The sequence below is a fragment of the Emys orbicularis genome, chromosome 1, assembly GCF_028017835.1.
Source record: "Emys orbicularis isolate rEmyOrb1 chromosome 1, rEmyOrb1.hap1, whole genome shotgun sequence".
NCBI classification, from domain to species: domain Eukaryota; kingdom Metazoa; phylum Chordata; order Testudines; family Emydidae; genus Emys; species Emys orbicularis.
Window position 1 is genome coordinate 102,524,143 of NC_088683.1, and position 27,537 is coordinate 102,551,679.

General features: G+C 42.2%; 1 protein-coding gene across 2 annotated transcripts in view; it reads right to left on the reverse strand.

Annotated features, from left to right (window-relative positions):
* The window catches only part of ABTB3 (ankyrin repeat and BTB domain containing 3), a 263,448-nt gene that overhangs the window by 60,130 nt on the left and 175,781 nt on the right, over window positions 1-27,537 (reverse strand). For both annotated transcript variants that reach the window (XM_065407584.1, XM_065407577.1), the window contains 2 exons: window positions 24,223-24,427; window positions 6,389-6,541 (listed from right to left, as the gene is read on the reverse strand). In XM_065407584.1, coding sequence (XP_065263656.1) covers window positions 6,389-6,541; window positions 24,223-24,427 — 358 coding nt within the window. The remainder of the gene's footprint in view (window positions 1-6,388; window positions 6,542-24,222; window positions 24,428-27,537) is intronic.

Here is a 27,537-nt window from a genome sequence, read left to right on the forward strand (position 1 = left end):
TTCCCCTAAAATTCACCCTCTCCACCACCTGGCACTGCTATGGTACTATCATTGAAGGAAGAGAAACAGTTGCTCTACCACCACACTCAACACCCGCCTGCTGGTTTCACGACAGCGCTGTGGGCAGCTGGGAGAGGAAGGCATTGGTGGCTGATGGCTAGACCAAGTCCTTGCTGTAGGGTGAGGAGAGGAACAGGCTGAAGGGGCCTGGGGTAGAATAAGGGAGGCTACCCCACATTCCCTCATCCAACCTGTTCCACGTTATCCCGCCCCCCAGCAACCTCCCTCCTTCAGGCTGCCCCTGACTCCTTCCAGTACTCTAGTATCCACCATCTCCCTGGCTCCCTCTACCCCCTCCCCAGCTACCCTTAGCTCCTCTCCCCCTTCTGCCCATATGTAGGCTAGGAGAGATTTGATCTACCTCCACACACAGACACCTCAACTGCACAGGCAGAGAACTGTCTCACACGGAGCCTTCACAACTTGGGCAGCTATGTTTACATCAGTGCAATCCCATGGACTTCAATGGGGTTCCACCACAGCACTATGGGATACCTGTCCAGAATGCTGCATGCTTACTCTGCACAAAGTCCCTGCTGCATAGACACACTGGTCGGTACTGAACCTGAAAACAGCTGACAGCCTGTATGCAATTATTGCATACTATTTAGTACGTACGAGTGAGTGTGCCAAAAAACTCAGTGCAAATTAACCAACCTCACTCCACCCCATCCTGTGTGTACACAAGGTCAAAGAGTGTAATATGGCCCCATTTCTGTGTCTGGGCTGTCATTTTAGGAGGTGCATCTCTTTAGCCACCGCCATATAAATAAAGATGTGATGTGCTTGCAATGTAAGTGCTATCATATTAATTACCACTAGAGGTCTTCCCCCCACTTAAAACTGGAAATGGCATCATCTGTTATTAAAATAAACGAAACCTCTCAAGAAACGTAAAAGTAAAAAGAAAACAAAAAGTCTTGAGCTTTGCCTAGCATGCCAAAGATATGCTCTTGAGAGGAAGAGAGCATTCTAGAGTCAGCGTCACCAACCCCACGCATTCAACAATCATGAGTCAGCTCCCCAAAATCATGAGATTGGCTTGAAAATGATGAGATTTTAAAATAAATAAATTGGATTCTCTGTATTTCTTTTCTGGTTTTTGAGCCTTCAGGGGTCACTTTTTCCAGCTTTACTCCAGAACCATGATGGTTAGAAACTTAAAACTTCTCAAAAATGAAAATTGAGATTTTCACATAATCACATGACTCCTGGAACTGGGGTTTACAAAAAAAACCACCCGCTAAATATTGCAAGCCTGGTGATAAAATCACAGGAGTTAGCAAGACTGCAGAGCTACGGGCCCTTGAGGTAGTGGGCCCCCTCTCTCATCTTCTTGAGATTACACCATGAGACAGCCAGTAACTTCCATGATAGGGCTCATTGGCTCTCATCTCGCACAAGGAGCTGCACAATCTTGGCAGCAATTCTTGTTGGATAGGAGGCAGACAGTGAAGGTAGGTTCTCATCTACCCTTGGGTGCAAAAACAATCCCTGAGCAGTTACGCTGCAGCATTCTGCCCTAGCTGTAATGTGTGAGTTGTTTCCAAAGGCAGCTATAAATAAAGCACATTACAATAATCCTAACTAAGCATCATCCATTAGGAATGGATCACTGCGGGGAGGTCTGCCTCCAGGAGAAAAAGTCACCAATATTGAATATTTCAGAGGTGAGAGAAGCCACTCCTGACCATCGTCAAACCATGTTCAGCTCCTGCTCAGAAATGACTCCTACTTTCAGAACTTTGTTGACTTGGCTGGAGCCTATCCCACCACTAAACACTACTTAATTCCAGTTAGTATTTAAGGAACCATCTCTTGAGGCAACTGATTTAGCTAATTACTGCCTCCTGTCTAATCTCCCTTTGCTGAGCAAGCTAACCGGGAAGTTCACAAAGATTTTTCTCCAATTCCATCTAGTGTCCTGGAGCCCTCTCAGTCAGGATTCATACCAGGACATGGAACAGAGGGAGCGCTGGTGGCAATGATGGACAAGGCCATATATCTGTACTGGTATCGCTCGGCCACTGCGCAGCTTTTGATATGTCTGAACATGGAATCCTGCATGGGGGCCCCACCTCAGAAACATGGAAGGGACTAGTTGGACTGCACCAAGATACGGAACAAACGAAGCCAAGACCTCACTGTGCTGGTTGAGGCATTAACCTGCAGAGGAAGGCAGGCAGAGATACCACAGCTCATCTTTCCCTTGTAGGGGGAAGCAGCTTTATTTTATAACTGCAGCTCTAGAGCAACCCTGCTAGTAGAGGGTCACCAGACTTCTGAATTAGTGCATCTGCTAGCCAGCCCCGCTCAATGTGGGCTACGGCGGCCTGCTCTGGGTTCCCCATTGGAACTGGGTTGCAGAAGGCTTGTGCTACCATGCTCCAGCTCCATGTGAACATATTACTACCAGGAGCCTGAAACCTGAGATTAGCTAGCACAGTGGTTCTCAACTACCTGGGAGTACGCAGAGGTCTTCCAGGGGATACACCAACTCAAATAGATATTTGCCAAGTTTTACAACAGGCTACATAAAAAGCACGAGCGAAGCCAGTACAAATTACATTTCATCCAGACAATGACTTGTTTATACTGCTCTATATACTATACAGTACACTGAAGTGTAAGTACAATATTTATATTCCAATCAATTTATTTTATAGTTATATGGTAAAAATTAGAAAGTGAGTGATTTTTCAGTAATAGTGGCTGTGACACTTTTGTATTTTTATGTCTGATTTTGTAAGCAAGTAGTTTTTAAGTGAGGTGAAACTTGGGGATACGCAAGACAAATCAGACTCCTGAAAGGGGTACAGTAGTCTGGAAAGGTTGAGAGCCACTGAGCTAGCAGAACCAAAGGAGTGAATCTGGCCCCAAAATAGTGAGAAAATATCAAGATAGAATTGCCTTAGTAGGAAAGGGCAGGGATATAGATCTTGATATCACCAGAATATTGATTCTTCAGACCATGTTATCATATTAATGCTCTGACTGGCTTCACATACGCATTGGAAAATGACAAAACTGACCCCTTCAGGTCTCCATATGGGAAGCTGCAGATGATACTTGATGCAGATATGACACTTGCTATCACTGTGTATGAGATGAATAAACCAGTATATCACATTATCCTTTAACTCTCAGCGGAGTAGGTCCCCAGGCTGCTCACCACTCTCTGACTCAGATCATCTGCCCTGATCTTTTCCCAGATGGGAGAGTAGGTCAGCAGAATTGCTCCCCTCGATATGTCCTGACTGCTTTTCCATCCACTTTTTTCTACTGCTCTTGTTGGGGAAGGAGAAATAATGGTCTTGAACCCCGTATTAAAGATTGGGAGTGTGATTTGTTGAGTGGCAACTGGACAGGTCAGGGGGTGAGGATGGAAAACAGATCTGCAGGTGGGGGACATCTGAAAATGATGAAGAAAGGAATCAGATGTTGCTGGAGATACTGGAATTTGGATTGGTGAAGGAGAGCATTACACTGGGGGATGAGATAATACTTACCAACAATTCTTATTTACTGAAACAGACCCTAACTTTCTCCCTATGTCCCACAGAGCAGCAGGATTTCCCTTGACCATCAAGATTATAGTTTTGGCTGCAGGTGTATCTCCTAGCTACCAGGCAGGCAGTCATCCTACTCACTCCTTGACAGATTTCATTGCCTCCTTGTTGGTTCCCCTGCTCTGTGCAGAAGAGGACAGTAGACAGAGAAGAGGCGCTAGAAGGGAGATAGTGGGAGGAGGAAGGAAGGGAAATTTTGGGAGGAAGGAGAGAAATAAGGCTGAGATGATTTACAAACCCACATACTAGGCGCCTGACCATAGGGGTGTGTGATTGAGCTGGGAAGTGTCACAAAAATATGGTAGGAGATCTCTTTGCTGGAGGTTCAGATAGGACACTGAACAGTCGATTTTTTATCTGAACTGATCCTGAACTCCAAGTCTTTTGAGATTCTTCCAAACTTCTTTTCTAGAATATGTATTGTAGCGTGGAAGCAGATTCTGTCTTACATTTTTTAACAATAGGCCATGAATCAACATAGAGGAATAATGTAATGTCACAATGGTAGACACAGGACAGAGAATGTAGCATATGGTGTATTATTTAGTTTTGGTTCTTTTTGTTTTGTTTGTGGGGAGGGGATGTCTTTTTGTTTTTTGCCTTCTGGACCAGTAAGAGAAAAGATCCTTAAGAAAAAACTGATAACATTTTCAGGTTTAAGGCTCCCAGTAGTTAGGATATTTTTTATAAAAAATAATCTAAAATGTCTCAGACTACATACAAAATCCTCCAGCTGTCCTCAGTCCCTCAGTTTATTTGAAGAATTGCCTCTTGAAAATATTTCAAAGCCTTGGCAACTATAGAATTGATGCTTGATGAGGACTGGGGAGATGCAAGGCTTTGGCTGCTCATTGGGGAGAAATGAGAGGCTGGTACAACGACTGGGTGGAAATGAGGAGTGCTGAGGGTCTGTACTGAGCACAAATAAAACATTACAAGTAGCAAGATTTCAAATTAATGTCATGATGCTTTCCAACAAGCAGCAGCCTTTCCTTTGATCTCAGTATTACAGACACACAGCACCTGATTCTCAGTTACAGCAAGCACACTCTACACCACTGTGGCAGTGTAAAGGGCCTTTAAATGTCACATTAACACCCACTTGAAGGCCCCTTTACTCTGGCAGAGCAGTATACAGTGACCTTAGTTTTGGGAAACGGGAATGGAAATCAAACCCTCATTAATTCTATCTAGATCATACTTTCCATTCTCATTCCAGACTGTCAGACAGCTGAAAAGTGACTATAGTTTATTTTTCTTTATAAACTGAATTCTGGATGGCTGCTTTAATTGAGCACTGATTTCTTCTCAATAATCAGTCAATTATCTGGAACATCACTACAATTCACTCTAACATAACCTGGTTTTAAAACTGTAACTTCTGTTAAAATGGCAGAATAGGTAAAGACAGTCAATGTTTTTCTATACGCATGCTAACTGCAGAACAACGGTAGATTCTTATCATATCAAAACATGATTTTTGTTCTTTCAAGGGGCTAGAAGAAATAATATGGACTTTTCTACAATTGTATCAGTGAGTGTAATTGGGAAGGTTTTGTTAGTTGTGCCTTTTTAAAATTAAGAGCTTCATTATCAAAGAAGCTGAGCATTGGTAGACCTCATAGACTTCAGCTGAAGCAGTGAAATGTTAAGTCCTGCTGACAATCAGGCCCGGGATATTTAGCTTCATATGAAACAGTTACAGTCAATATTTGAAATATGAACCTCAAGATTTAGCTTTAAAATTCAACATATTTAATAAAATATTCAAACGAGAAAGCATTAGTCCAGTCTCAAATTAAAATATTATAATATTTAGTGAAAGTGTGTTGGAAAACCAGAGTCAACAAAATACATCTGCTATGATGCAGGGTGTCAGACCTAATCATGTACATCATTTCCATGCTTCTGTGTCGCAGGAAAGCATACATATATCACCTGAGTATGAGTATGAGTGACAGGGTGCTGAAAAATATGAGCTTGGGTTTGAATTCACTAGTGTCTGACGACTGGCAAGCTACATTGTTGCTACAGCTATTAAGCAACTTTGATGAATAATTCCGCTTTTGACACATTCATAAGAGCTTTTCATATAAACATCTAAAACAAATATAACCCAGAATCAAGTATGCACTAGGAAGCTGTTTTATACATGCATATATGAGTAAGAAAAGGCAGCGCATTAAAAACATATACTGAAAACATATACTTTAGGGCCTCATTAGAAGGTCACATCTAACATATTTAGAAATAAGTATTGAATTATTCAGACCTGCAACATCTTTCAATTACAGTGATTTCAGGATCAAAAATGTAATTTTATTACAAGAACTGGTTTTATCTGTAAATGTGCTGTATAAACCACTATTGCAGAAAACAATATAATATATACAGTCCTATACATTACAGCTCAGTATTTTGTAACAGGAACACAATGAAACAGATATAATTAGCTGAAGACTTCAGTCTCTCATTATAACACAGAACGTAATGGTAAAAGACAAACCAAGATTTTATGAACAGGTTCAGAGCTTGATCCAGTTGTTAGGTATGCAGGCACATTACCATGCAGCCTGTGAAACTGGCTCGTACAGGCATGTGAACGAATACAGTAGCTGATTTTACAAGATATACAGTGACGAGAACGAGCATTCTGCACATTTGAGGACATAACAAAGCCCTCACTCTGCCTGTTAAATCACTGTCACTATGAAAGAGCTACAGGTTTTTCAAATCATTATTTCTTTGCATGGACTTACTTTAACTGTCGAGGTTCACAGTCAACTCCAGGTAGTAAGAGCCTTGCTGCTTGCCGTACATCATCACTGTCCACAGAGAAACTGCGACGGTGCCCTGCATGAGCCAAAGCAACCCTTATCCATTCCATCAGGGGTGGCAGCACTATGAATGGCCTAGAAAGAGCAAAACAGGATAGCTAGTGCCATTAATCTTTAAACATCAAAATTAGAGAGTGATCAAACTAGCTCAGCAAACTGCAGGCAGGTCTAACCCATGCAGCTGACTTGCACCATTTCCAGGAAAAGGTGGGGTGCGTTTTTTTGCCCATGAAACGCAAATCATAGCTCATGAACTTGTTATCTTTATGGCCCTGTAAGTGGTTGCTTTGAGGTCCACACATTTGCCTGGGAATCCACATGCTTCAAACTGGGTCTCAGGAAAAGCAAGCAGAACCCCACTCACAGGAACACACCCCTTCTGGCTGATACATGCATGTCAGTCAGAGCTTCCTTCCCACCCTGCCACCAGCGAAGGGAGGGAGAGGGAGAACCCTTCCACCCAACCCAGTAGTCAAAGGAAGAGGAGAGAAGGTAGTTGATGTGCAAGGAAGTTTCCAAATGCCGCATTGTCTCAGACTGATGCAATGTCAGAATCTCACCAGATTATTATTTTGTGGCTCTCTGCAGCTCAATGATGACATGGCTTGTACATTGTTGAAGGCTGAGTACCACTGACCCTACTGTATTTTTGAGGTATCTGAGGGTTGCTTCACAGATCATATTTTTAAAAGTCTACTACTGTTCAAATTAAATCTATTATAAATACAGGGCATGAAAACTGGAGGAAATTACCTGCTACTGTGTCATGTGTTTTTTTTAAATCATATGCTCAAAAGTCAGTTGCCATTTGGCCCAAACCCCTTCTGTAACATGTTGTTTTCATTCAGCTTTTCAATTTCTCACCACCTCTACTAAAGCGACGTGGACATTACAGTCTAAATTGGGCCTAGCACCAGTGAGGACATGGATTTTCTTTTTACTATTATAAAACTATTATATAACAAGGCTGTGTGTATGCTAGGAATAGTTAACAGCTGGTGTCAAACACCGTACTCCTCTGGTCCCCCCACCCCAGCCATGTTTGAACATGGTTTGTGCACTAGTATAGACAGGGACAAAACATGTGAAACTCCCGTTTCCAGAAAGTGTATTCAGCCCGCCGTTCTACCAGGAGTTGACTGTGCTTTTATACCTAAACCTCTTTGAGGAAGACTCAGGAAGTTTAGTAACAGCAAAGGTAAGGTTTATTCCCCTCACTCTTTCACGGAGCGGACATTCTTCCATTCCTTCTCCTCCTTTCCCTCTACCTCCCCTGGTGCCTCCTGGGAATTGTAGTTACTGGACTCAAAGCTACAGAAACTACCTAGCAACAAACTTACAAATTGGGTTGGCTATCTGCACCTAGCTACATACAACACACCCTTCCCCTTTAGAATCACCATCATAAGACTTTAAACCATCACTTCCAACTGTCACTTGAGTCTGGTAACAGAGTCTTCCAATCTTTTAAGCAGTCTCCCTTGTCTCACACTTCTCTTAATACCTGGAGAGGCAGGAACGAGATTAGGCGATGGTGCAATTCCTACTGCTATATATTGTCAATCATCACTATCAGAGTGATCACAACCTCAGAGTGGGCAACAGCTATGAGAGAAGACAAGGTACTTCAGGACCTAAAGAGTTACATAGTCAATGGATGGCCCTACAAGACAATGATACCAGCACATTTGCAACCATATAGATGTACATCATGTGAATTGTCCCTTGTAAAGGAATGGATTTTGAGAACTCACCGTCTTGTGCCTACACTTGTGAATAACATAGCTGAAGTCGACGTACTTAGACCTACTCACTGCGGTGTCTTCACTGCGGTGAGTTGACTGCTGCTGCTCCCCCGTCAACTCCGTCTGCGCCTCTTGCGACGGTGGAGTACAGGAGTTGATGGGAGAGCGCTCGGGGGGTCGATTTATCGCGTCTAGACTAGACTAGCTGCGATAAATCGACCCCCATTGGATCGATTGCTGCCCGCCGATCTGGGGGGTAGTGTAGACATACCCTGAGAGATCGCTTGATTCACTTGGGACATGAAGGACATTTAGGGATGGGTCTAACCAAAACACAACTGCGACAAGACTTCTGGTGGCCAGGGATGGACAAGTAGGTTGAGGAACTAATCAAGAATTGCATGACTTCCTTTCTTCTTTCACTCTCCCCCTTTCATTTGGTGTTCTTTTTCCTTGCTTACCCCTCCCTCTGTACTCCCTTTTCACAGCAGGGTTAAAAAAGCCCATTTGACTGAGTTAGGTGCCCACTGGGCAAATACTTTAAATTTTACATACACAACCTTACTCCGTACCCACCTTGGGACACCTGATTTAATAGGACGTTGAGCCTTTGAAACATTTTTTTCACATTCACAGCTTTCAGTAATATTATACCATTTATTCTTCTTTTGAAGACTTTTCTTTGTACAACTCTTACATTAATATTCTTTAACGGAGAGGTTTTCAAAAGTGCCTAATAGATTTAGGAGCCCAAGTGCCAGTGACTTTTAAGGGGGCATGATGCTCCTAAATCCTTCAGACCCTTTTGAAAATCTCCTCCTAAATTATTCATTTGCTGACTTGACATTTTCATTTTTTTTTAAATGAATCTCTGTCACCCTCCAGATGAGGGACTATTTGTTTTTGGGGCGTTTGCATCCTCGAGACCTTGCCATTGAATCCTAGAGGAGCTGATGAGAAAAGAATGCATTCTCCCAGGCTTCCATGAGAAGATCGTTCCATGAACCACCTAATTTGTAGTGACAGTAGCGGTGGTGGTCAGAGCTGGGAGAGTGCCTGTGTGACTACAACTGCTGGCTGCTTTAAAGAAAAGCTGCTGGGAATATTGTAAAAACATTTGGCTGTATTACAAGTGTGTTGATTAGCATGTGTGCTTGTGGCTGAGCACAGAGAGGGGCTGTGGTTTGGCCTTTAAACCTCCCAATCCAGGAAGTTAACGAATGATAGATAGCTGAGGGAGCAAACGGAGCAAGGAGTTGGCCTAGGGGAGCTCCGTGATAGTTCACCTGATGTAAAGAAAGTTGAAAAGCACCACAGATCTTGACATTTTGTTTAAACCTAGTCAAAACAGATCAGGTAACAAGGTGATAGATAAAGTTACCAAACAATGACTTAGGATCAGGGAGGGTTAGTACAATATGGCCTGTGGAGCCAGCAAGCCAGTAGCAATTTAGTCAGTATAAAAAACTCCCAGTTTATTGCATCATGAATAAGGCACTCCGGGGTTCAAGCATTAGCCCCTCAAGGCTAGGATTGCTGAACTAGATTATCTACATGAGACAAAGATATACCTGGGGCTGAACAGGACATTTAAGGAAGGCAGTAGAGCCTCTCATCAGCAGATCTGGCTCCCCTAGTTATTTCAATTAGGCAACCAGTGTATCTTGGCTAAAGGAGGCAAAGGACCCCTCCAGATATGACCCACAGGGGTGTCATTTGTCCCCCCACCCCACGCAGACTTTTCATAGGTCTATATGCTCCTATAGTGAGGCTGAGTGGCCTCCCTCCGAACCGGAGTGTGAGGCACCACTATGCTCCCCTGGCGGAGCCAAACTCACCCTGCCCCGCTCCCTTCACCGGAAGTATCAGGGCGGGACAGGATGTAGAAAAGGAGACAGAGCCCTGAAGCTCAGTTGCTGCTGAGCCACAGGAGAGACCAGACATCTCTTCTGGGGAGCAAATGCTAGGGTTGCCAACTGTATAATCGCACAAACCCAAACACCCTTGCCTGCCCTGCCCCATCTCTGATGCCCCGCCCCACTCACTCCAGCCCCCCTCCCTCCATCGCTTGCTCTCCCCCACCCTCTCTCACTTTCACTGGGCTGGGGCGGGTGTGCGGGAGGGGATGCAGGGTGCAGGCTCTGGGAAGGAGTTTGGGTGCGGGAGAGGGCTCAGGGCTGAGATAGGTGGTATGGGTACGGTAGGGGGTTTGGGGTGCAGGATCTGGGAGGGAGTTTGGGTGCGGGAGGGGGCTCAGGGAGGGGGTTGGGGTTCGGGAGGGGGTTTGGGGTGCAGGCTTTGGCTGGGCAGCGCTTACCTTGGGTGGCTCCTGGAAGCGGCGGCATGTCTGCCAGTGGCTCCTAGGCTCAGGGGCGGCCAGGCGGCTCTGCGCGCTGCCCCTGCCTGCAGGCACTGCCCCCGCAGCTCCCATTGGCCGTGGATCCCCATTCCCGGCCAATGGGACCTGCGGAGTTGGCGCTTGAGGCGGGGGCCACACACGGAGACCCCCTGGCCGTGCCTCCGCCTAGGAGCCACTGCTGGACATGCTGGCAGCTTCTGGGAGTGGCGTGGAGCCAGGGCAAGTAGGGAGCCTGTCTTAGCCCCACTGCGCCACCAGACTTTTAACAGCTTAAAATCTCTCTGATTGCTTTCAATAGCCTCTGAGAGATAGAGCCTGATTCCAGGAGACTCCCGGCCAAACTGGGTGGGTTGGCAACCTAGAAGATGCCTCTGCAAGAGCCCAGACCAGCCCTGGAGTGGACCAATGCCTTGCTGTCAGGGAGGAAGATGAGGACCCTGAGGAATTGCTGGAGCTACCCGCGGCCGAGTACCCCAATGAGACAGGGGATCTTTGGACCACGGGACCCTACACCCAGACTGTGGTAGGAAGTAGCCCAGGGGGACCAGACTCTAGTCCGGTCCTGCTGCCGCAGTGTGAGTTAGCATGTTGGGGCTGGAATCCCTGCTGACCCAGTGGCAGATCATCCTGCCACTGTTAGGGCCGTGGGCTGGGACCCAGTGGAGTTGGGTGGGCCTGCGTGTCCCCTGACACCCCTGGGATGGCAGCCTCCCCACCATAGGCCAGGAGGTGCTCACCCCCCTGCCTGAGCCCCTAGACTGCTCTGGTGCTCACCCCTGCAAGAGCCTTAACTGTTTGCCACCTCGCCATGCTTTAGGGCCTGGGCTTATAGACTGCTACAGCTCTGCCTTGAATACAGGCCAGAGCCCTAACTGTTTGTGACTCTGCCCCACCCAGAGGGAGCCAAAGCCCCTCTACAGACTGTTTGCAGCTGTCTGCCCCAGCTAGGTGGCTGTGGGCTAAAGACTGCTGTGCTTCATCCCACCCAGGGAGCTGGAGCTCTCCCCTATGAGACTGTTACTTGCAATCTGCCTGTAGTGAGGCAGAGTGGCCTCCCTCCCGCACTTGAGAGCGAGGGACCACTACAGCTCTTCCACGTCCCCACAGACTTTGCAGGATATAATATAATATTCTATATATTGACACACCTTTGCCCACAGCCCCCAACCCCCGGTATTTTTTCTAAAGTGAAACCCTTGATGACCAACTTTCCAGAATAGGCAGGGAAGAATGACTACTCCTTGTTCCTCAAACCTTAGGGCCTAAGGAATTGTCTCCAGGAGAAGAGGACCTAGTAATGTTAAATAGTTGAGAACAACAGACAGATGGTAGGGGATTCCATCACTAACCAAACAGACAGCAGAATGTGCAAAGATCAAGAGAATTTAACAGTCTGTGGCCTACTAGTTATAAGGGACTTTAAATACCTGCAATGTAAAATCAGCTTATTGGGGAGGAATTTATAGTTATGGGGCATACTGGAATCAATGGCAGAGAACTGCAAGAAAGATGTCCCAGAGGCTACATATCAAAGACTACTTAGAAAACTCATGTTGAGTGCCACAAAAGCTGCCTTTTCTGAAATACTACTAGCCTCTCATGCAATAACAGCAAGGCAAGGGGAGATTGGAACTCTCCATGTGTGCTGGAGAAGATGGGACACGAGCAGGACTGAAGCTAATCGAGCACTTGGAAACTACTGAAGGAAATGAGAACCTAGAGTGAAGGGATGGTCATCACCTTCTCAGTGGGAACTAGACTGCTGCCTTTGAAAATGAGTATGTTTTGGGCAGATTGTTTAAACAAAGCTGGAAGTTGCTGAGGTCTTCTCCAATCAGTAGTACCAACCATGCTAATAGTAACAACCAGGTAAATTTGAACACTCAGCTGAAAGTAGAAAACTCACTGTAAGCTACTGGCAGTAATCCTGCGGAAAGCAAGCAGGTTCAGCACCGTTATGAACAAAAATATTGTGTCATCAAAGCAAAGGAATAAAGGACGGCCAGTTTATCAGAAAGCAGAGCTACAAAAGACGGTGCACAGTATCGGAAGCTTGTAAATTGCAATGGGTGCGTAATAATGCTCAGCATGGGTTGCAAACGCCAACATAATTACATCCAAAACATGCTGCAAAAATAAAATAATTAATAGGAAACTGTAAATTTTAGGCTACAACCCAGATGGGAAAAAATAGGCTGGGTCATAGAAATGGGTATTTGCATTTAGCTAACCTTCCAATACAAATCACAAGACACAAAGGGGGCAGGGCAGTACTCTCTAAAATGCATCATAATCTTACTCTAAACTGCAGCAGGATTGTTCATGCAATCAGGGAGATGTAACTGGCTTCCTTACTGCCCCACTCTGCTGCAACTAGAAAACATGGCAGCCAGCCGAAAACCTAGCCCATTATATTTATAAACAGACAACACTGTTTACAGGAGTTTTAACCATAATACTATAATATTTTACATTCTTTCTTTCTTGTAACTTACATTTTGCAAATTTTAATAAAAAAATAAAATTAAAATGAGCATTGGCTATTTCATATAGTAAAAGCCTACAGAGGGCAGCATCAGTATTTTATAGAAGTTGGCAGAAGATTTTGTTTAAAGGACGGTTCCACTACATACACAGAAGCAAGAAATTTACCCATTATTTTTCATGAAGGGCACACATAACATGGCACACAGAAAGAGTCACCAGGATTTGTTTTTTGAGGAGAAAATCATAAACGGTCCATTGAAATAGGCTAAAAATACAATACTGGGGTTTATGCAGCATGTGAAGTTTTCTTTTAAAACTGTTTATGTACTGAGGGACAATGAGGAACACAAAGTTATAGGGAAGCTGTAGTCTACAAGATAACATGACAATATTTCCTAATCACATCATGAGAAAAATACAATTATGCTCAGGTATTGCATTATTAATGTACCTAACTGGTTTATCTTCACTATGCAAGGGAAGACTATAATGAAGAGAGTTTGACTGCTGCATTATTTTGCCTTTGTATTCAAGAGCAGGCCTGTATCACACTAGTCACCTGGTTATTCTTTTTAAGTGTATATTTAAATTAAGTTATTATTATAGCAAAAGCATACATATTCTGGGGCCTAAGTGATGAAAAGTAGATTGTGCCTTCAGATCTGCCTCCTCTCCTGTGTGCAGGGGGGGGGGGGGGGAGTGCACAGGAGTCTCTGGTTCACTGCCCCCATCCCTTTACAAAGTGTGCAGTGTGCTCAGCCTTGCATTGGGTGAGGGTGGGGCCAATGGGGACAAACATCATCCCCCTCTAGCTTAGCTAAGATTGCCTAATACAACCTGGGCTGTTCTGCAGATGTCTGGCAACCCATCTCCCCAACAGAACAACTGGGGGAAAACTTTGTGGGAGGTGGAGATCCGCTGCCTTCCCACACTGATTTACACCCTGTGCTATCCCACTGAAATGAAGTGAGTTGCCCAACTCAGGTCCTACTACAGGACGTCATTTTATATGTTCACTAGGGCTCTGCAAACCTTCCAGAGCCAAGATTCACCCTTGCATTGGGGCCAGCACCAGGCCAATCTTGGATGTTCCTTTCCACACATGTAACTCCCCTTGTCCTCCTGAGGAGGCCTGGTGCTAGACCTGGGCAAAAAAAAATGTTCACCAAAAAAATGTGCAGATTCAGGTTGACAGAAACATTTCATGAATTCATGTCAAATTCGCCGTATTGTTACGGATAGAAAAACCCCAAAGATTAAACAAGACATTTTGTTTTGGGTTGAACACAACATTTTGTTCAAACCAAAACAGATGTTACTTTCTCTGTTCGCAGAAAATGTTTCAAAAATTTTGTTTTGTATTGCCGCCAAATGATTTTTTTTTATTCCATTTTTTCAGTTGGGCCACCAAACCAAAAACCTGGTTATTTACACAGCTCTACCCAGTGCTCTCCATTTCATATATGTATCCTCTGGGAGAGCTCAGTGACCTGCTAACTCCCTCCTTTCTGGAGAACCTGCAGGGACTAGTCAGTTGGCAATTCCCTCCTCCTCATGTGGCAACTGACTGGCCTGCTCTCCTATTCTGTGTCACACCGCTCCCCCAATCTCCCTCAGATCTGGCAACACTGCACCACCCCCACCCGTTTCTCTCCCCGACACACTTTCTTCAGAGCAGAGACAGAGCAGGGACACTACTCCTCTGCAGTGCTCCCACATATCAAGTCTCTTTCTTATTTCTGGGGGCTGAGACGTTCCAGAATGGTAATATGGAATGGATAGAATTATAAAACAGTAAATCCCTAAAACAAATGTTAAAATGGGTTCTGGATATTACACAGGATCTCTTAATTATTCATAATAATGTTACTTTAGCTATATAAGGAGTTGTAGCAAATCCCTTTTCCTTGCAATATGCAATTTGCCTTGAAGATGCTCCTAAATAACTAACAGGCTATCAAGTTGCACAGCGTTCTTGCCTCGTTGTTTCCTGGCATACTCAGAGATTTAAAACTCCCTTCTTACTTGTATGTCATCTCAAGCTTTCTTCTTTGTTTACTGTTAGCTGTGGCAGTATAAATGACATAAAAACAGGCGAAATGGATAGCTAGAGGAGAATGAAAAATGTGCATTCTAAAGTCTAATATGATACTTCATTATTTTTATGTGGGTCTAAAACTCAGTTTTTAAAGAAAAATTGAAGATACAAGTATCTTTCAGTCTTTGTAGTTACAGGATTGTATTTAAAAGCTACTGTCCTTCAAACACCCAGCTACAGCATTACTGCATATATGTACTGATTATTATTAGACAAATTATTAGAGAAAGGGTAGGACTAGAGGTTTGAGTACAAGGCTGGGAATGAGAAATTCACAAATTCTAATCTCAGCTCAGATATGACTTCCATTGTGACCTTGGGCTAATTACATACCTGCCTTAGTTTCACAAGCTGTAAAATGGGGATAGTAATATGTATTTACTTACTTTCCAGGGCTATCATGACGTTTAATTAGATGACGGTCTACATTCAGCAGAGATGTGACGGGTTTTTGCAAAGGGGAACACTCGTGGCCTATACTATTGCTCAATGAATTCTGGATGGCAGAATCTAAGTACTGTTATTTAGTTAAAACAACAAAGCAATCAAAATAGTTACCAAGAGAACTGAAAAGAGAAAGATCATCATTAAGAAAGAAATTTTCTACCTATGCCATTAAAAGAAAAGTTCTTTTTGATTACAGTCTTGAGCCAATAACTCTAAAGTTATGAATGAGAAGCCACTTTCATTTTAAGCCTTGATTCTTAGGGGGATAATGTTTCTTTCTTTCTTTTCAAAAGGTCCTTTTAATTGAAATCTTTCACATTTGTTCTCAACTCAAAAGGTTCATTTTAGTTTAGAAAATTTGATAATACGCTAATGGGCCACTGTTAGAGTTACCAGAGCATGGAAAAATGTTCTTCCAATTATTAATACATTTTCAGATGCCTTTTTGTGCTCAAGATGTTTCATATTTATATCTTCAGTTACAATGAGTGAGTCCTCAGTGAGCACAGTACTTTTGACATGTGGGTCCCGATTCCGGACTGGGATCCAATAGTATGGATCCTTGTACCAATGAGGTTAATGGCACATGGCTCCATACTGGCACATAGGTCCATGCTAGTGGTGGATTCCAGTTATCAGAGCCGGAGTTAAGTTTAAATGTTTGAACATCGCATACTGTCTACACACAACCTGGTATTTTTTATTTAAATTAAAGGATAAATCCTCCTCTCACTTATGCAGGCCAGTATAACTGATTTGACTAGAGTTGGAACTGTCTGAGGGGGGAATTTAGCTTACATTTTTAACATACCAAGATTTCAATGCTCCAGTCTACACAGGTGAATGGGGAAAATATCAGTATTTGAATGTGCAATCCCTCTTTTACCTTTTTGTTTTAAAAATACTGAGAAAATTTTAAAAGCCTACATTAATGCAATTAATGATTGATATTTTAAAAGCAAAGATCCAGAGTAATGGTTCTTATAGGAACGGTAACTCTGATACACTGCACAGATATTTTGGCGTAACAATTGACACTATACAGTGATATAAATACACTGAAAGAAACCAGAGTTACAATTGCTTTGGGGAGTACAACTTTGAATGTTCTGCATTATGTGTTATGTCTGTTAATGTTGCATTAACAGCGTTTTCTGCATTTTAAAAAATAGAGCAATCACAAGGACAGCTTAAGTCTAGCTTGATAAATTAGAGTTAGTGTACAGCACAAGCTCAGCAAGGATATACTATCTGACAGCTGAGCTACAAATACTGCCTAAGATATTTTCCATAACATGTGCAATCTAGCATACTGCTGGCAGCTGCCAATACCATTATTTTTGAAGAGATTAAAAAAATTGGAAAGCTCGGTGTTTAGGATGGAAGGATAAAAAGAGATACAAAAGCTGAACTTAGGGCTTTCTTTTTCCAGTCCCTGGGTGAAATCCTAGCCTCCCTGAAGTCAACTGGGGTTTTACCACTGACTTCAACAGGGCCAGGATTTCACCATCTGACTTTTTCAGCTAAACTATGAGGAAATTTAGTTGTTATTCAACTATGTGCCTGATCATTTGCAATTGCTCCATTATTCTTGGCCTTTTCTCAGGTTTGGTCTGCCAAAAGATTTTGGACTGATATCACAGCTTCAGTAAGGTGCATGACTTTTTTACCAAAATAGTTATATCTGTACAACCCCTACTGTGGATGCAATTAAACCAGTATAAAGGTGTCTAATACCTGTTCATTTCAGTCCTACTCCACACTAGCGAAGAGGTTGTATTGCTTTAACTATACCGGTATAACTTAAAGCAATACAACTTTTGTGTGTACACAAGGCTTGGGATGTTATTCAGATTGAGAATGGTTTGGGGAGCATTCATCAACATTAATGCACCACAGACTACAATTCCAGCATGCATGGAAGGAAGGTGGAAATGCAATAAACCAAAGTGACCCATGGGGCTTCGTAAGGGATTTCTCAATGTTTAAGGATTAAAAAAAAAATCTGTATTGAAAAGGGGACAGGAACCAAACAAGGACTTAGCAAGTCAATTAAGGCTTGCAAGGAAAAGACAAAGGCAACCAAGCAGTACAATGAGTTAATGCTTGCCCACGGAAGAAGGAGAGAAGAAATATTAGAGAGGAAGCACTGTAAGTTGGTGAATAAAATTAATGAATGGTTCTAAAATGGCTGAGCTTCTGATCCGCCTTTTTCAATGAGCTGTTAATGAGGAAAGAAATTCTATAGAGAGAGTTAGGGAGTAATGAGGACCTTGTCAATACAGCTGCGGATAAAAAGTGGGTAAGGAACTACTTAGGAAAAAGAAACATCGCACAATCTGCAAACACAGATACTGTGCCTCTCAGGTTCTTAAAGAACTACTAGCAATAATTTAGGAAGCATTAGAGACTTGAATAGGGATAACAGAAGCAAAACACAAACGTTGAACAGATCTTTTTATTAAAAAAAAAAAAGAAAAAGAATTTCCCCCCCCCCAATAACTATGGTCTGAACCATCTTTCGCTCATCTATATTTAATCCCTGGTAAAATAATGGAACAAATTGACCAAAATAATCAGCAAGCATCTACAGGAGGAACAATAAAACAGCACAGGTTTAATAGAGGACAACTCATACCAAGACAAATGTGATTACAATTACAAAGGGACTGATTCTACCATCCTTACTCCACCAGTATTGTCCGTGCTTTCAATGGGACTACACCTCTACCCCGATATAACGCGACCCGATATAACACGAATTCGAATATAACGTGGTAAAGTAGCGCTCCGGGGGGTGTGTGCGCACTCCAGCAGATCAAAGCAAGTTCGATATAACGCGGTTTCACCTATAACGCGGTAAGATTTTTTGGCTCCCGAGGACAGCGTTATATCGGGGTAGAGGTGTACTTGTAAAGTACTACTCAGTTCACCCTTGTGCAGAGGGTCAGCAAACGAGGTTTGATTCTCCACTCCATCCAAGCTCTGATTGGACAGAATGGAGTGCGAGCTGCAGGCAGATGGCTGAGGCTCCCTGATTCAGAGACACCTAGTATCAGCACAAGTTGGGGTGCAGAGAAACAGCCCTAATCTACACCAGTGTAGGATTGGGTTTAGTGGAGCGCCATTCCAGCAGGCCTCTTCCCCTCCCCTTCCCAGCCCACCCATGTCGCACCATGGAATACCCCAACTCCTTCTCTCCCTTACATCAAGGGTGCAGGAAGAGCAGTGCCACTTCCAATAGATATCTGCCAGCAGAAAGCTCCCATTCACTGACCTTCTCTGGGCTCTTATGCAGCACAAAGTGGCCTTAGTGGGCCAGAGAATCTGGCCCAAGTCCTTTGCACCACTTAAATCCCACTTAAGACCTGATATAAGGGTGACAGAATCAGAGGTGGCAGGCACAGAGTCATAGTACTGCCCATCCTCTGCCCACTTGCTTGACATGAAACTCCTGCTCTCCCCCACAAGTGCCTGAAGCCACGGCAAGTCCACTCCATCCACACAGAGGGTGCAAAGGGCCTGACTCCCCAGATGGCCATGTAGGACCAGGCATGATCTACTCCTAAATAAACATAACTAGAACATGACTGATACATAAAGAGAGAAGTAGAATAGCCGTCTATTTGCTTTTTATTATTATATGCAATATATAGGGTGATTAATTTAATTATACATACTTTAAATACATGGCTTGTTGTCATTTGAAGGCCTTGCAAAAGAAACATACTTCTAGGAGGGATCTGAATGTAGAGAGAGCGAGTTAACTGGGAGTGAAATTTACCTATGTGCAGAAGGCCAGTACAAGGCCTTTGCGCTAGTCAAGTCCCACTTAAGCCCATACTCAAAATAGGACATGTATGGTGTATCGGCTCTGTGTGGGGCTGTCTGGATGGGGTTAATTTCATTCAAAATTTCATCCCTCTGCCTTCAAATTCGCCATCGGTGCATCAGGAGAGGATGGGTGTTCTATGAAGGGTGCACCATGACAGACATAGGCTTAGCATGAAAGAAGGTATGAAATTGAGAGTGGGAAGGCATATGGGGCACTTAGAGCATAGGCATCAATAGGGAGAGTAGGATGAAATGAGAGCAGAGGTGGAGAGAGGGGGAGAAGAATTATGTAGAATAGAGCCTTCCATGAGAGGATGGATGACGTTTTTGAATTGTATTCACACCTCTAACATATAATAAAGACAATTCCAATAAAATATAAGATGTTTAAGCAAAAATTGCATAATTGGGCACATGCATCACTTTTTATAGCTCATTTAATTGCATAGGCCACTCAAGACCAAGATGACAACTCCTATGGTACTACCAACCAACCAATCAGCCAATTGATTGACCCAGTATTTCCAATTCCTTTCAAACGTTCAAAAAATCATGAGGTTGGCTTAAAAATCATAAGACTGAAAAATAACAAATGTGGAGGTCTATTTATTGGTCTTCTGTTTTTCGAGCCCTTAGGATACACTCAGATCACATTTTCCAGCTTTTCTCTTCAAAATGAATGCTAGATACTTGCTTTTTTATTTAAACTAATAAACACTGAGATTCTCATATAATCCCATGACTCCAAAAGCTGGAACTTTATGAAAAAAAACCCACCAAACATCAGGAGACTCCTAATAAAACTCTGAGAGTCGGCAACACTCTTCCCCCCTCTAGTTAATATAGTCTATTGAGATAAATATACTGCACTCATCTTCATTTACTTCATTAAAAAACAAAAACCTACTTGAGTACAGAGAAATACTACATAAATACAATGGGCCAGATTTATTCAAAGGTAAAATCTGGTCCTACATATCTAGATTGTAAACTCTTTGGGGAAGGCACCATCTTTTGGTATGTGTTTGTGAAGCACTTAGCACAATGGGGCTGGTGTCCTAGATCAATGGTTCCCAAACTGGGGTTCATGAACCCCTGGGGGTTCGCGAAATGTTACGGGGGGTTCTTGGGGAAAAATTCCCTAATGGCGGACAGAGCTGTCCCTAGGGACCCCGGGCAGCATGGGGCCAGCAGCCTGGAGCCCGAGCTTCCAAGAGCTAAGCAGATCAAAGCAAGCATATCTATCACACTGAGGAGATTTAAACTTCAAGACTCCTTATACGAAATAGAAAGGGAGGTGGATATTTTTTGCTGATTTTATAATTAAATAGGCAGCTAGTATTGTTTTTAAAATTATTATGAAGAACAAGTTTAAGCTTTGTTGTAACGTGCGTTGTTTGCCTGGACTGCTCAAGACCTGAATGCTTGTGGAAGGAGGAACTCTTTGAGTTGGCTTCTTAAATACCTTCAGGCTGTTTCACATCTTATACTCCTTGATGAAACTTAGGAGCCTTTTCTTATAACAGGCTTATTCAAAGTGATACAAGCTATGAAAGTGAGATCTTGGAAGAGTGTTGCCATTTTCATAATGTAATAAAAATACTGTAATGATAAATAATAATGAATAATAGTGTGGAATAAGCATGTCATAAAAACAAATGTTATATTTCCAAGATCACTGCTTTTATAATTTATACTGAGGTAAAAGAAAAAATCCCTGGAAATATTCATTTTTAGAAGGGGGTTCGCGAAACTTGACATTTTAGTGAAAGGGGTTCACAGGTTGTTAAAGTTTGGGAACCACTGTCCTAGATGTTACCGCAATACAAATAACAATCAAGACTACAACCCAGATTCTCTGCTACATGCAGCTTCTGCAGCAGAGGGAGCAGGAAGAGTCGTGAGGGAGCAGAGCTGCAGCTCCCTGAGTCCCTAGATTGTTCAGGAGCTTCTCTAAACTGAGCAGCCAATAACAGCTTCCAAGAGGCCACCCATAAGCTGATCATGGCTAGAGCACAATGCACTCTGGCCACATCTTCCTATTCCTCTTTGCACTCATCATGACCCTTATGTTGGGATGGGAAGAGAGTGGCATTGGCTTCATGACACCTGAGGACTCCACCACGCCAGGGAAATTTTCCTATGTCCAGATCCACTCAGTTTCTGGCTCCTTTGCCCCACCAGAGTGACAACAAAGTGGCCAGAGAAGGGGTAGAAAAATCTAGCCCTAAATTTTTTTTCTTTTTATTGTTTGCCAACATAAAAGCAATTGAACAGCATTAGAAGAAGAGAGAATCTGGGAGCTAGATAAATTAAAGCACAAGGATTAGAACTGTTAAATACAAAAATCTCATGTTTTAACAATCCTATTCCCTCAGAAGTCATAAAAACACATAATGAAAACTGAACATGCTAGAGATAAGTCACCAGCCATAAAGAGTGACTGCACAATAAGGAATACCACTGGTATTCTTCAGTGGCAAATTAAAAGGGAAGCTTTTCAAAGCACTAAATAGACGTCAGCTTAACCAATCTCTTCTGTAGGGCAGCACAAGATGGTTATATACAGTTGACACAGTATATTATAGAACACACTTCAGTGCAAAATACTTGGGCATATGTTTTACTCTGTCTCACTTCCACTTCTGTTTTCTGGTACTAACTACTAAAGCATGTTTGATTAGGCAATAGAAGGAATCTCTGCTCTATCCAAAATTAACCACAAGCTTCTGGCAACAACACAGAGTACTTACTCTGGCTCTAACCACAGTTGCTAAACGGGCCTTGCAAAGAAAGATAGTTTGCCAGAGTATTAAAAATACAAAATTGCCTTGGGTTTTATGTAATATTTATTTGAACTGCTAAAAAATATAATAGACCATTTTAGAAAAGGGAAAAAAGCATGAAAACAAATTTTAAAAGATAATTGTTCAAATGTTCTGTCCTTTTGCATTTAACACTGAGAAGTCTTTAGAAATCTTACAAAACTGGGGCCTGATCCTGCAGTTCTTATTCACATGGGTACTCCCACTGAAATCAATGGTATTACTCATCTCAGTAAGGTCTGTAGAATCAGACCATTTTTAGTGGTAGGGAGATTCTTTAACTTTGTTCACTATAATACCTTTCCATGCAGTATTGCTAACCCCAAGCATTCGAAATGCATGTTAGCCCCCCTCTCCCGACCTCCCAAAAAATCATAAGACTGGCTGAAAAATCCTGAGATTTTAAAAAATAAGTGTGGGGTTCTTTTTATTTCACTTCTGATTTTTTAGCATCTGGGGTCACATCTTCCAGCTCTTCTCTACAACCATGAGTGTTAGAATTTTACTTTTTCTTTATACTGTAAATGAAAGTTGAAATTCTCATGACTTCAGGAGCTGGGGATGTAAGAAAAACACCAAATATCTCAGAGCTTATAATAACAGGTCGAGAGTTGGCAACACTGAAAGTGGTCCCTGTTTAAATTTCTTGCATAGTCAAGAAAAAAAACGACCTAGGATTCCTCACTCCGCCCCACGGTTTAACCAAGGTACTATGGATGAAATGCTGGTTCCGCTAAAGTCAGTGGCATAAGTCCCATTGACTTCAGTAGGGCCAGAATTTCCACCTTATGCTGTTTTCTATAAATGAATACAAAATAGTTTCAGTCAGGACAGCATATCACACATCCTTTGCCTTTTGGGGCCACATTTTCAAATTTGTTCTACAGTACGCAAACTCTGTATTTTAATGTCCAATCAAGTAATTAGATGTGCAATTGTCCATTTGTGTGTGCAAATGAGAGTTTTCCACAAACATACTTTGAAATACAATTGTGGAGGCCAGCCTGAAACTTTGGCTTAGCTGGCATGGTGACAAGCCCTACAGAAGTTAAGAAAATGTTAATAATTTACACCTTCAGGCACTTTACAAACATTAATTAATCCTCAAGTGACCCTTATGAGGTAGGCATAGATGAGGAAACTAAAGCAAGGGAGTTTCATGATTTGCCTAAGGCCACAAAAGGAGTCAGAGCTGGGACTTACAACTCAGGAGTTCCTGGTTCCTCAACAGTAGATAATATCCCTTTAATTGCACAATTGTTTCATTTCAATTTTGCAGTGGAATGATCTAGAATTTACAGCAGTGTTTCCTTCTCCCCATCTTCTTAGGACACTGAGTTGACATCTAGCCTGTCATTCTCTTTCTACCTTTGTTTTCTCTAGTTTTCATAAAAAGCTGTATTAAAAGCAATTCTCCATCCTCCCAAAAATCATGCGTCACCTACCAGCCTGGAGAATGGAAGCCCCAAGGTTACTCCTGAATGTAAGTATGAGTCATGCCTGTGCAATCAGTATAACTGTTGCACAATATGTTTAACAGCCTGTCCTTTATATACAACATTCTATTCATTCTCCACTTCCCAAATTACCGTTGTCGAATCCCATTAATTTGTAGAAAAATACATTTAAACCCAAACCTGTTAGGTTAGAAATAGAACCTCTAATTTTCCTTTCCAAAATACAGAACAGCCAAGAGACAAAGAAAGAAAAAGGAAATCTCTACAAAATACACATCTGGAACCAATCTGCTGTATGTTGCCACCGGGTGTCACTTTTGATATATACTGGGTCAGCAGTGGAGCACTTCATTGCAGGAGAAATTTATTTCAAGGTGATCCTAACCAAAATGGACTGCACTGAAACATATTTGGCATAGCCTGTAATTGTCAATTAGCCAGCAATGCTGATTTATTAATAAGACATCTTTATAAATATATTAAATATTGCAAATCAGATCTTACCTTTCAATCTGCAGTGTGACTTTTGAAGGCTCAACATTAGGGTTTTCCCATTCCATCTGTGGACAATGCATAAAATAACAGAGTGTGTACAACGCCTCGGGTTCCCAGTATAGCGATCCCTGCTTGTGGTGCATTGGAGTGCCGTTGCCATGCTGCTTTGAGTTGAGTGGCTGGAGGTGATGCATTGCTCGAGACACCAGATCACCTGAGAAGGAAAAATTTGATGACTACTAAAACTGTAATTTTTATTTCTCCCCGGGTAGTTTTCAAACAAAAGGATATGGCAAACTCTTTTTGCTTTCCAGTTAAAATATCATGCATGAACAGAAAGTGACAGAACAGGCTTGTGTTCATTATTCATTTTCAACATCAAGTTAGTTTGGCTGTTACAGTAGTTCATCTGCTGTGGAAGTTTATATGCTGTGGTGATGTATATGGGTTGCAGATAAGACCACAAGGGCCTAGGGGAGAATTCTTCTGGGGAAGGCACTTCAATTACCATAAGCAACCCTATACCGGCCCCCTCACAAGTCCTGGTGCAGAGGGCATGGTCATAGCAGTCAATGGCAGCCCTGAAAACCTGCCATAATCCCAGGGCTGTATAAATTTATGGTGGAGGCTATTTAGGTCCCCAGAGCAGTGCAAAATCTCAACGGCACAAACCTACCTTTGTCCCATCTCCAAGGGCTGTGCCTTCATTAGCTACCCACACAAAGTAACACTGAAATCCAATTATTGATGGAGCATAAGATGGCAACCAAAAGGCACAGAGAACAACATGAGTGCGTGTTGAGGGAAATTTTGGACACAGACATTGTGGCAAAGCCCTGCTTTTACAAAACAATCCATATCATCTTTAAAAGAGGTAAAGGGCTTTACACCACCACTGGAAAAGCAAAACAAAAACAGAAAAACACCCTTCCAGACCTTTCCACAATTCTAGAATCACACATTTTAAAACCAGCATTTGGCGACATCATTCTGTGTATATCACTCTCCCTGACCATAAGCGTGGACTTCATTGCTGTATGGTATGTAGAGCATCAACAACGTTTTAAAATATTCACTCTTACAGGAAATGTGGAACCCCATTCAGTGTATATTAAAAGTTCAGGAACAGGTGTCCTCATCAATTTGAAAGCTGTCATTGCTAGCTTTAAACTGGTACTAAAAATGATAATATTAGACACGGAGCTTATGTCACACCCTAATAGAAAAACACAGATTCAGAATCAGATGGTTTATTTTGGTATTGTGAAAAGGAACCAGATGCATTCCGACGTGTTGCTTCTGGCAAACAATACATTCCAGTGCACAGTATTTGTTTTTCTTTTTACTGAACACATACAGCCAAATTCCACCCTCAGTTCCAGAGGCGTAACTCCCATTAACTTCAGTGGGAATTGTGTCTGTGTAACAGAGCAGAGTAGGGCCCCAAGGCTCTGACAGACAATGGTTAAAATCCTATCAGAAACGTTTAACAGAAATATAACCTACGCACCTGGACTAGGCCTTAAAGGATGTTAGCAAAAGAGAATACTGTGCAGTAGAATCACTCAAGCAATTTAGGTATCTAGAGAACAGAATATGGCCCATTAGAAGGCTTTCATTGTTTCTCTGTGACTGTGTGGCTCTCCAAGTTTCTTCTGTCAAGATATGGAAAATAAATAGTGATATGCAGAAAGTGATCTGATCTGCTTGCTTCATTGATTAGCAGATAGACATGCAGGCTCACAGGCAACCTAGAAATGAAGTATCCCTCCAAACATTGTACTGATATTAATTAATTAAGTCTCACAACTCCTCTGTGAGGTAGGTAAATTTTATAGCATTTTTTTGGGTAGCGACCCCTGACTTGAAGGCAAAAAATCAGCTTTGGCTGTAACTCTGTTTTCACATGCTCAGATCATTCTGGAAAGTCTTCTTTTGGAATGAAATGTTTTCAAAATTGGTCTCTGTTCAAAAGGGCCTTTTTTTTCTTTTCTTTTTTAAATGAAAGTCTGAGCAAAATTCCTTCAGCTGTTTTTGAGTTCTACAGCAGAGAGAAAAAATGGTTTAAAATTTATTGCCACACTTTGTCCCCCATGCAGGGGACTCAAATAATTGCTGAACATTGAAACTTGGAAAGAAATACTCACGGAGGTGTGAGTATATTTGGGGTGGGAAGGCGGAGGGGAAAGGTTGGATAAAAAATTTACAAGCAAATTAAAAAGATCAGTGGGGATCTATTAAGATTTTTTGCTCACTGAAGTTCCACCCCTTTTATGACATTAGAATGCACCACCTCTGAATAGCCTAGACTGGTACAGACTGCTGCTGCGGCTGAGATAATTTGCACAAGGGAGGATATAAATGTTTCACTGAAAAATGCACAGCACAATCCTCCAAAAAACACAATCTTAAAACCAGGAACAGAAGAAAACTGCTGGCACGAAAAAATTGCAGAGTCCATGATTTTAGGGTTTTGACAATTTTTGCTGTACTCTGCAATATTCTTCTGATTCAAAGCTTTCATTTAAAAAATAGTTTCTGTCTTTTCCCACTGCTACAACATTGTCATGATAGGGACTAACCCTGGAGCTCTTACATAATTCCCCCTGAAGTCAAGAGATATTGTATGTGAAAGGGCTGCAGGATCAGGTCCACAATGGAAAGAGAGGTGCTTCTGAATAGATTATCCAGCCTTACATAAAATTTATCTACAAGCAAGTACCAACAGCAGTAAATTTTGGAACTCACCCTGCCCTCATTCCCTTCACCTACAGGAGATGTAAGTTTCAAAGTCTGAGGCCAATTTAAATGGCACCAACATTATCAGGTGTCAATTTATTTTTCCTCCTCTTAAAAAATAAAAAAAAAAGACATTAAATGCAAAAAAAAAAAAAAAAATCCTGTTGAAGGCAACATTCAGGTTTAAGAATTAAAATCAGAACAACATCAGAAAAAGAAAGTGCTTAAGCCAAATTCTGTCCTCATTTAGGTCCCAAACCAGCAAAGCACTTAAGTATGTGCTTAATTTAAGGACTTGATTTGTCCTATTAAAGTGGATCAGGGCCTTATATATCATACAACTCCACTGACTTCAATTGGGTTGAATGATAAATAAAGCAGGACAGAATTTATCAGAAGGTTCAGACAGCAACATTAATTCATCCGAGTTGCACATCCTGCACTTTAAAGGCTATATATTTTATCACATATTCAGCACCGGATACTGCATGAGGAAAAAAACCAAATTAGAAGATACAACATTACAACACAGCCAGTTAATGTTGCTGAAGTAACTTAAGGTGAAATCCTGGCTCCATTGAAGTC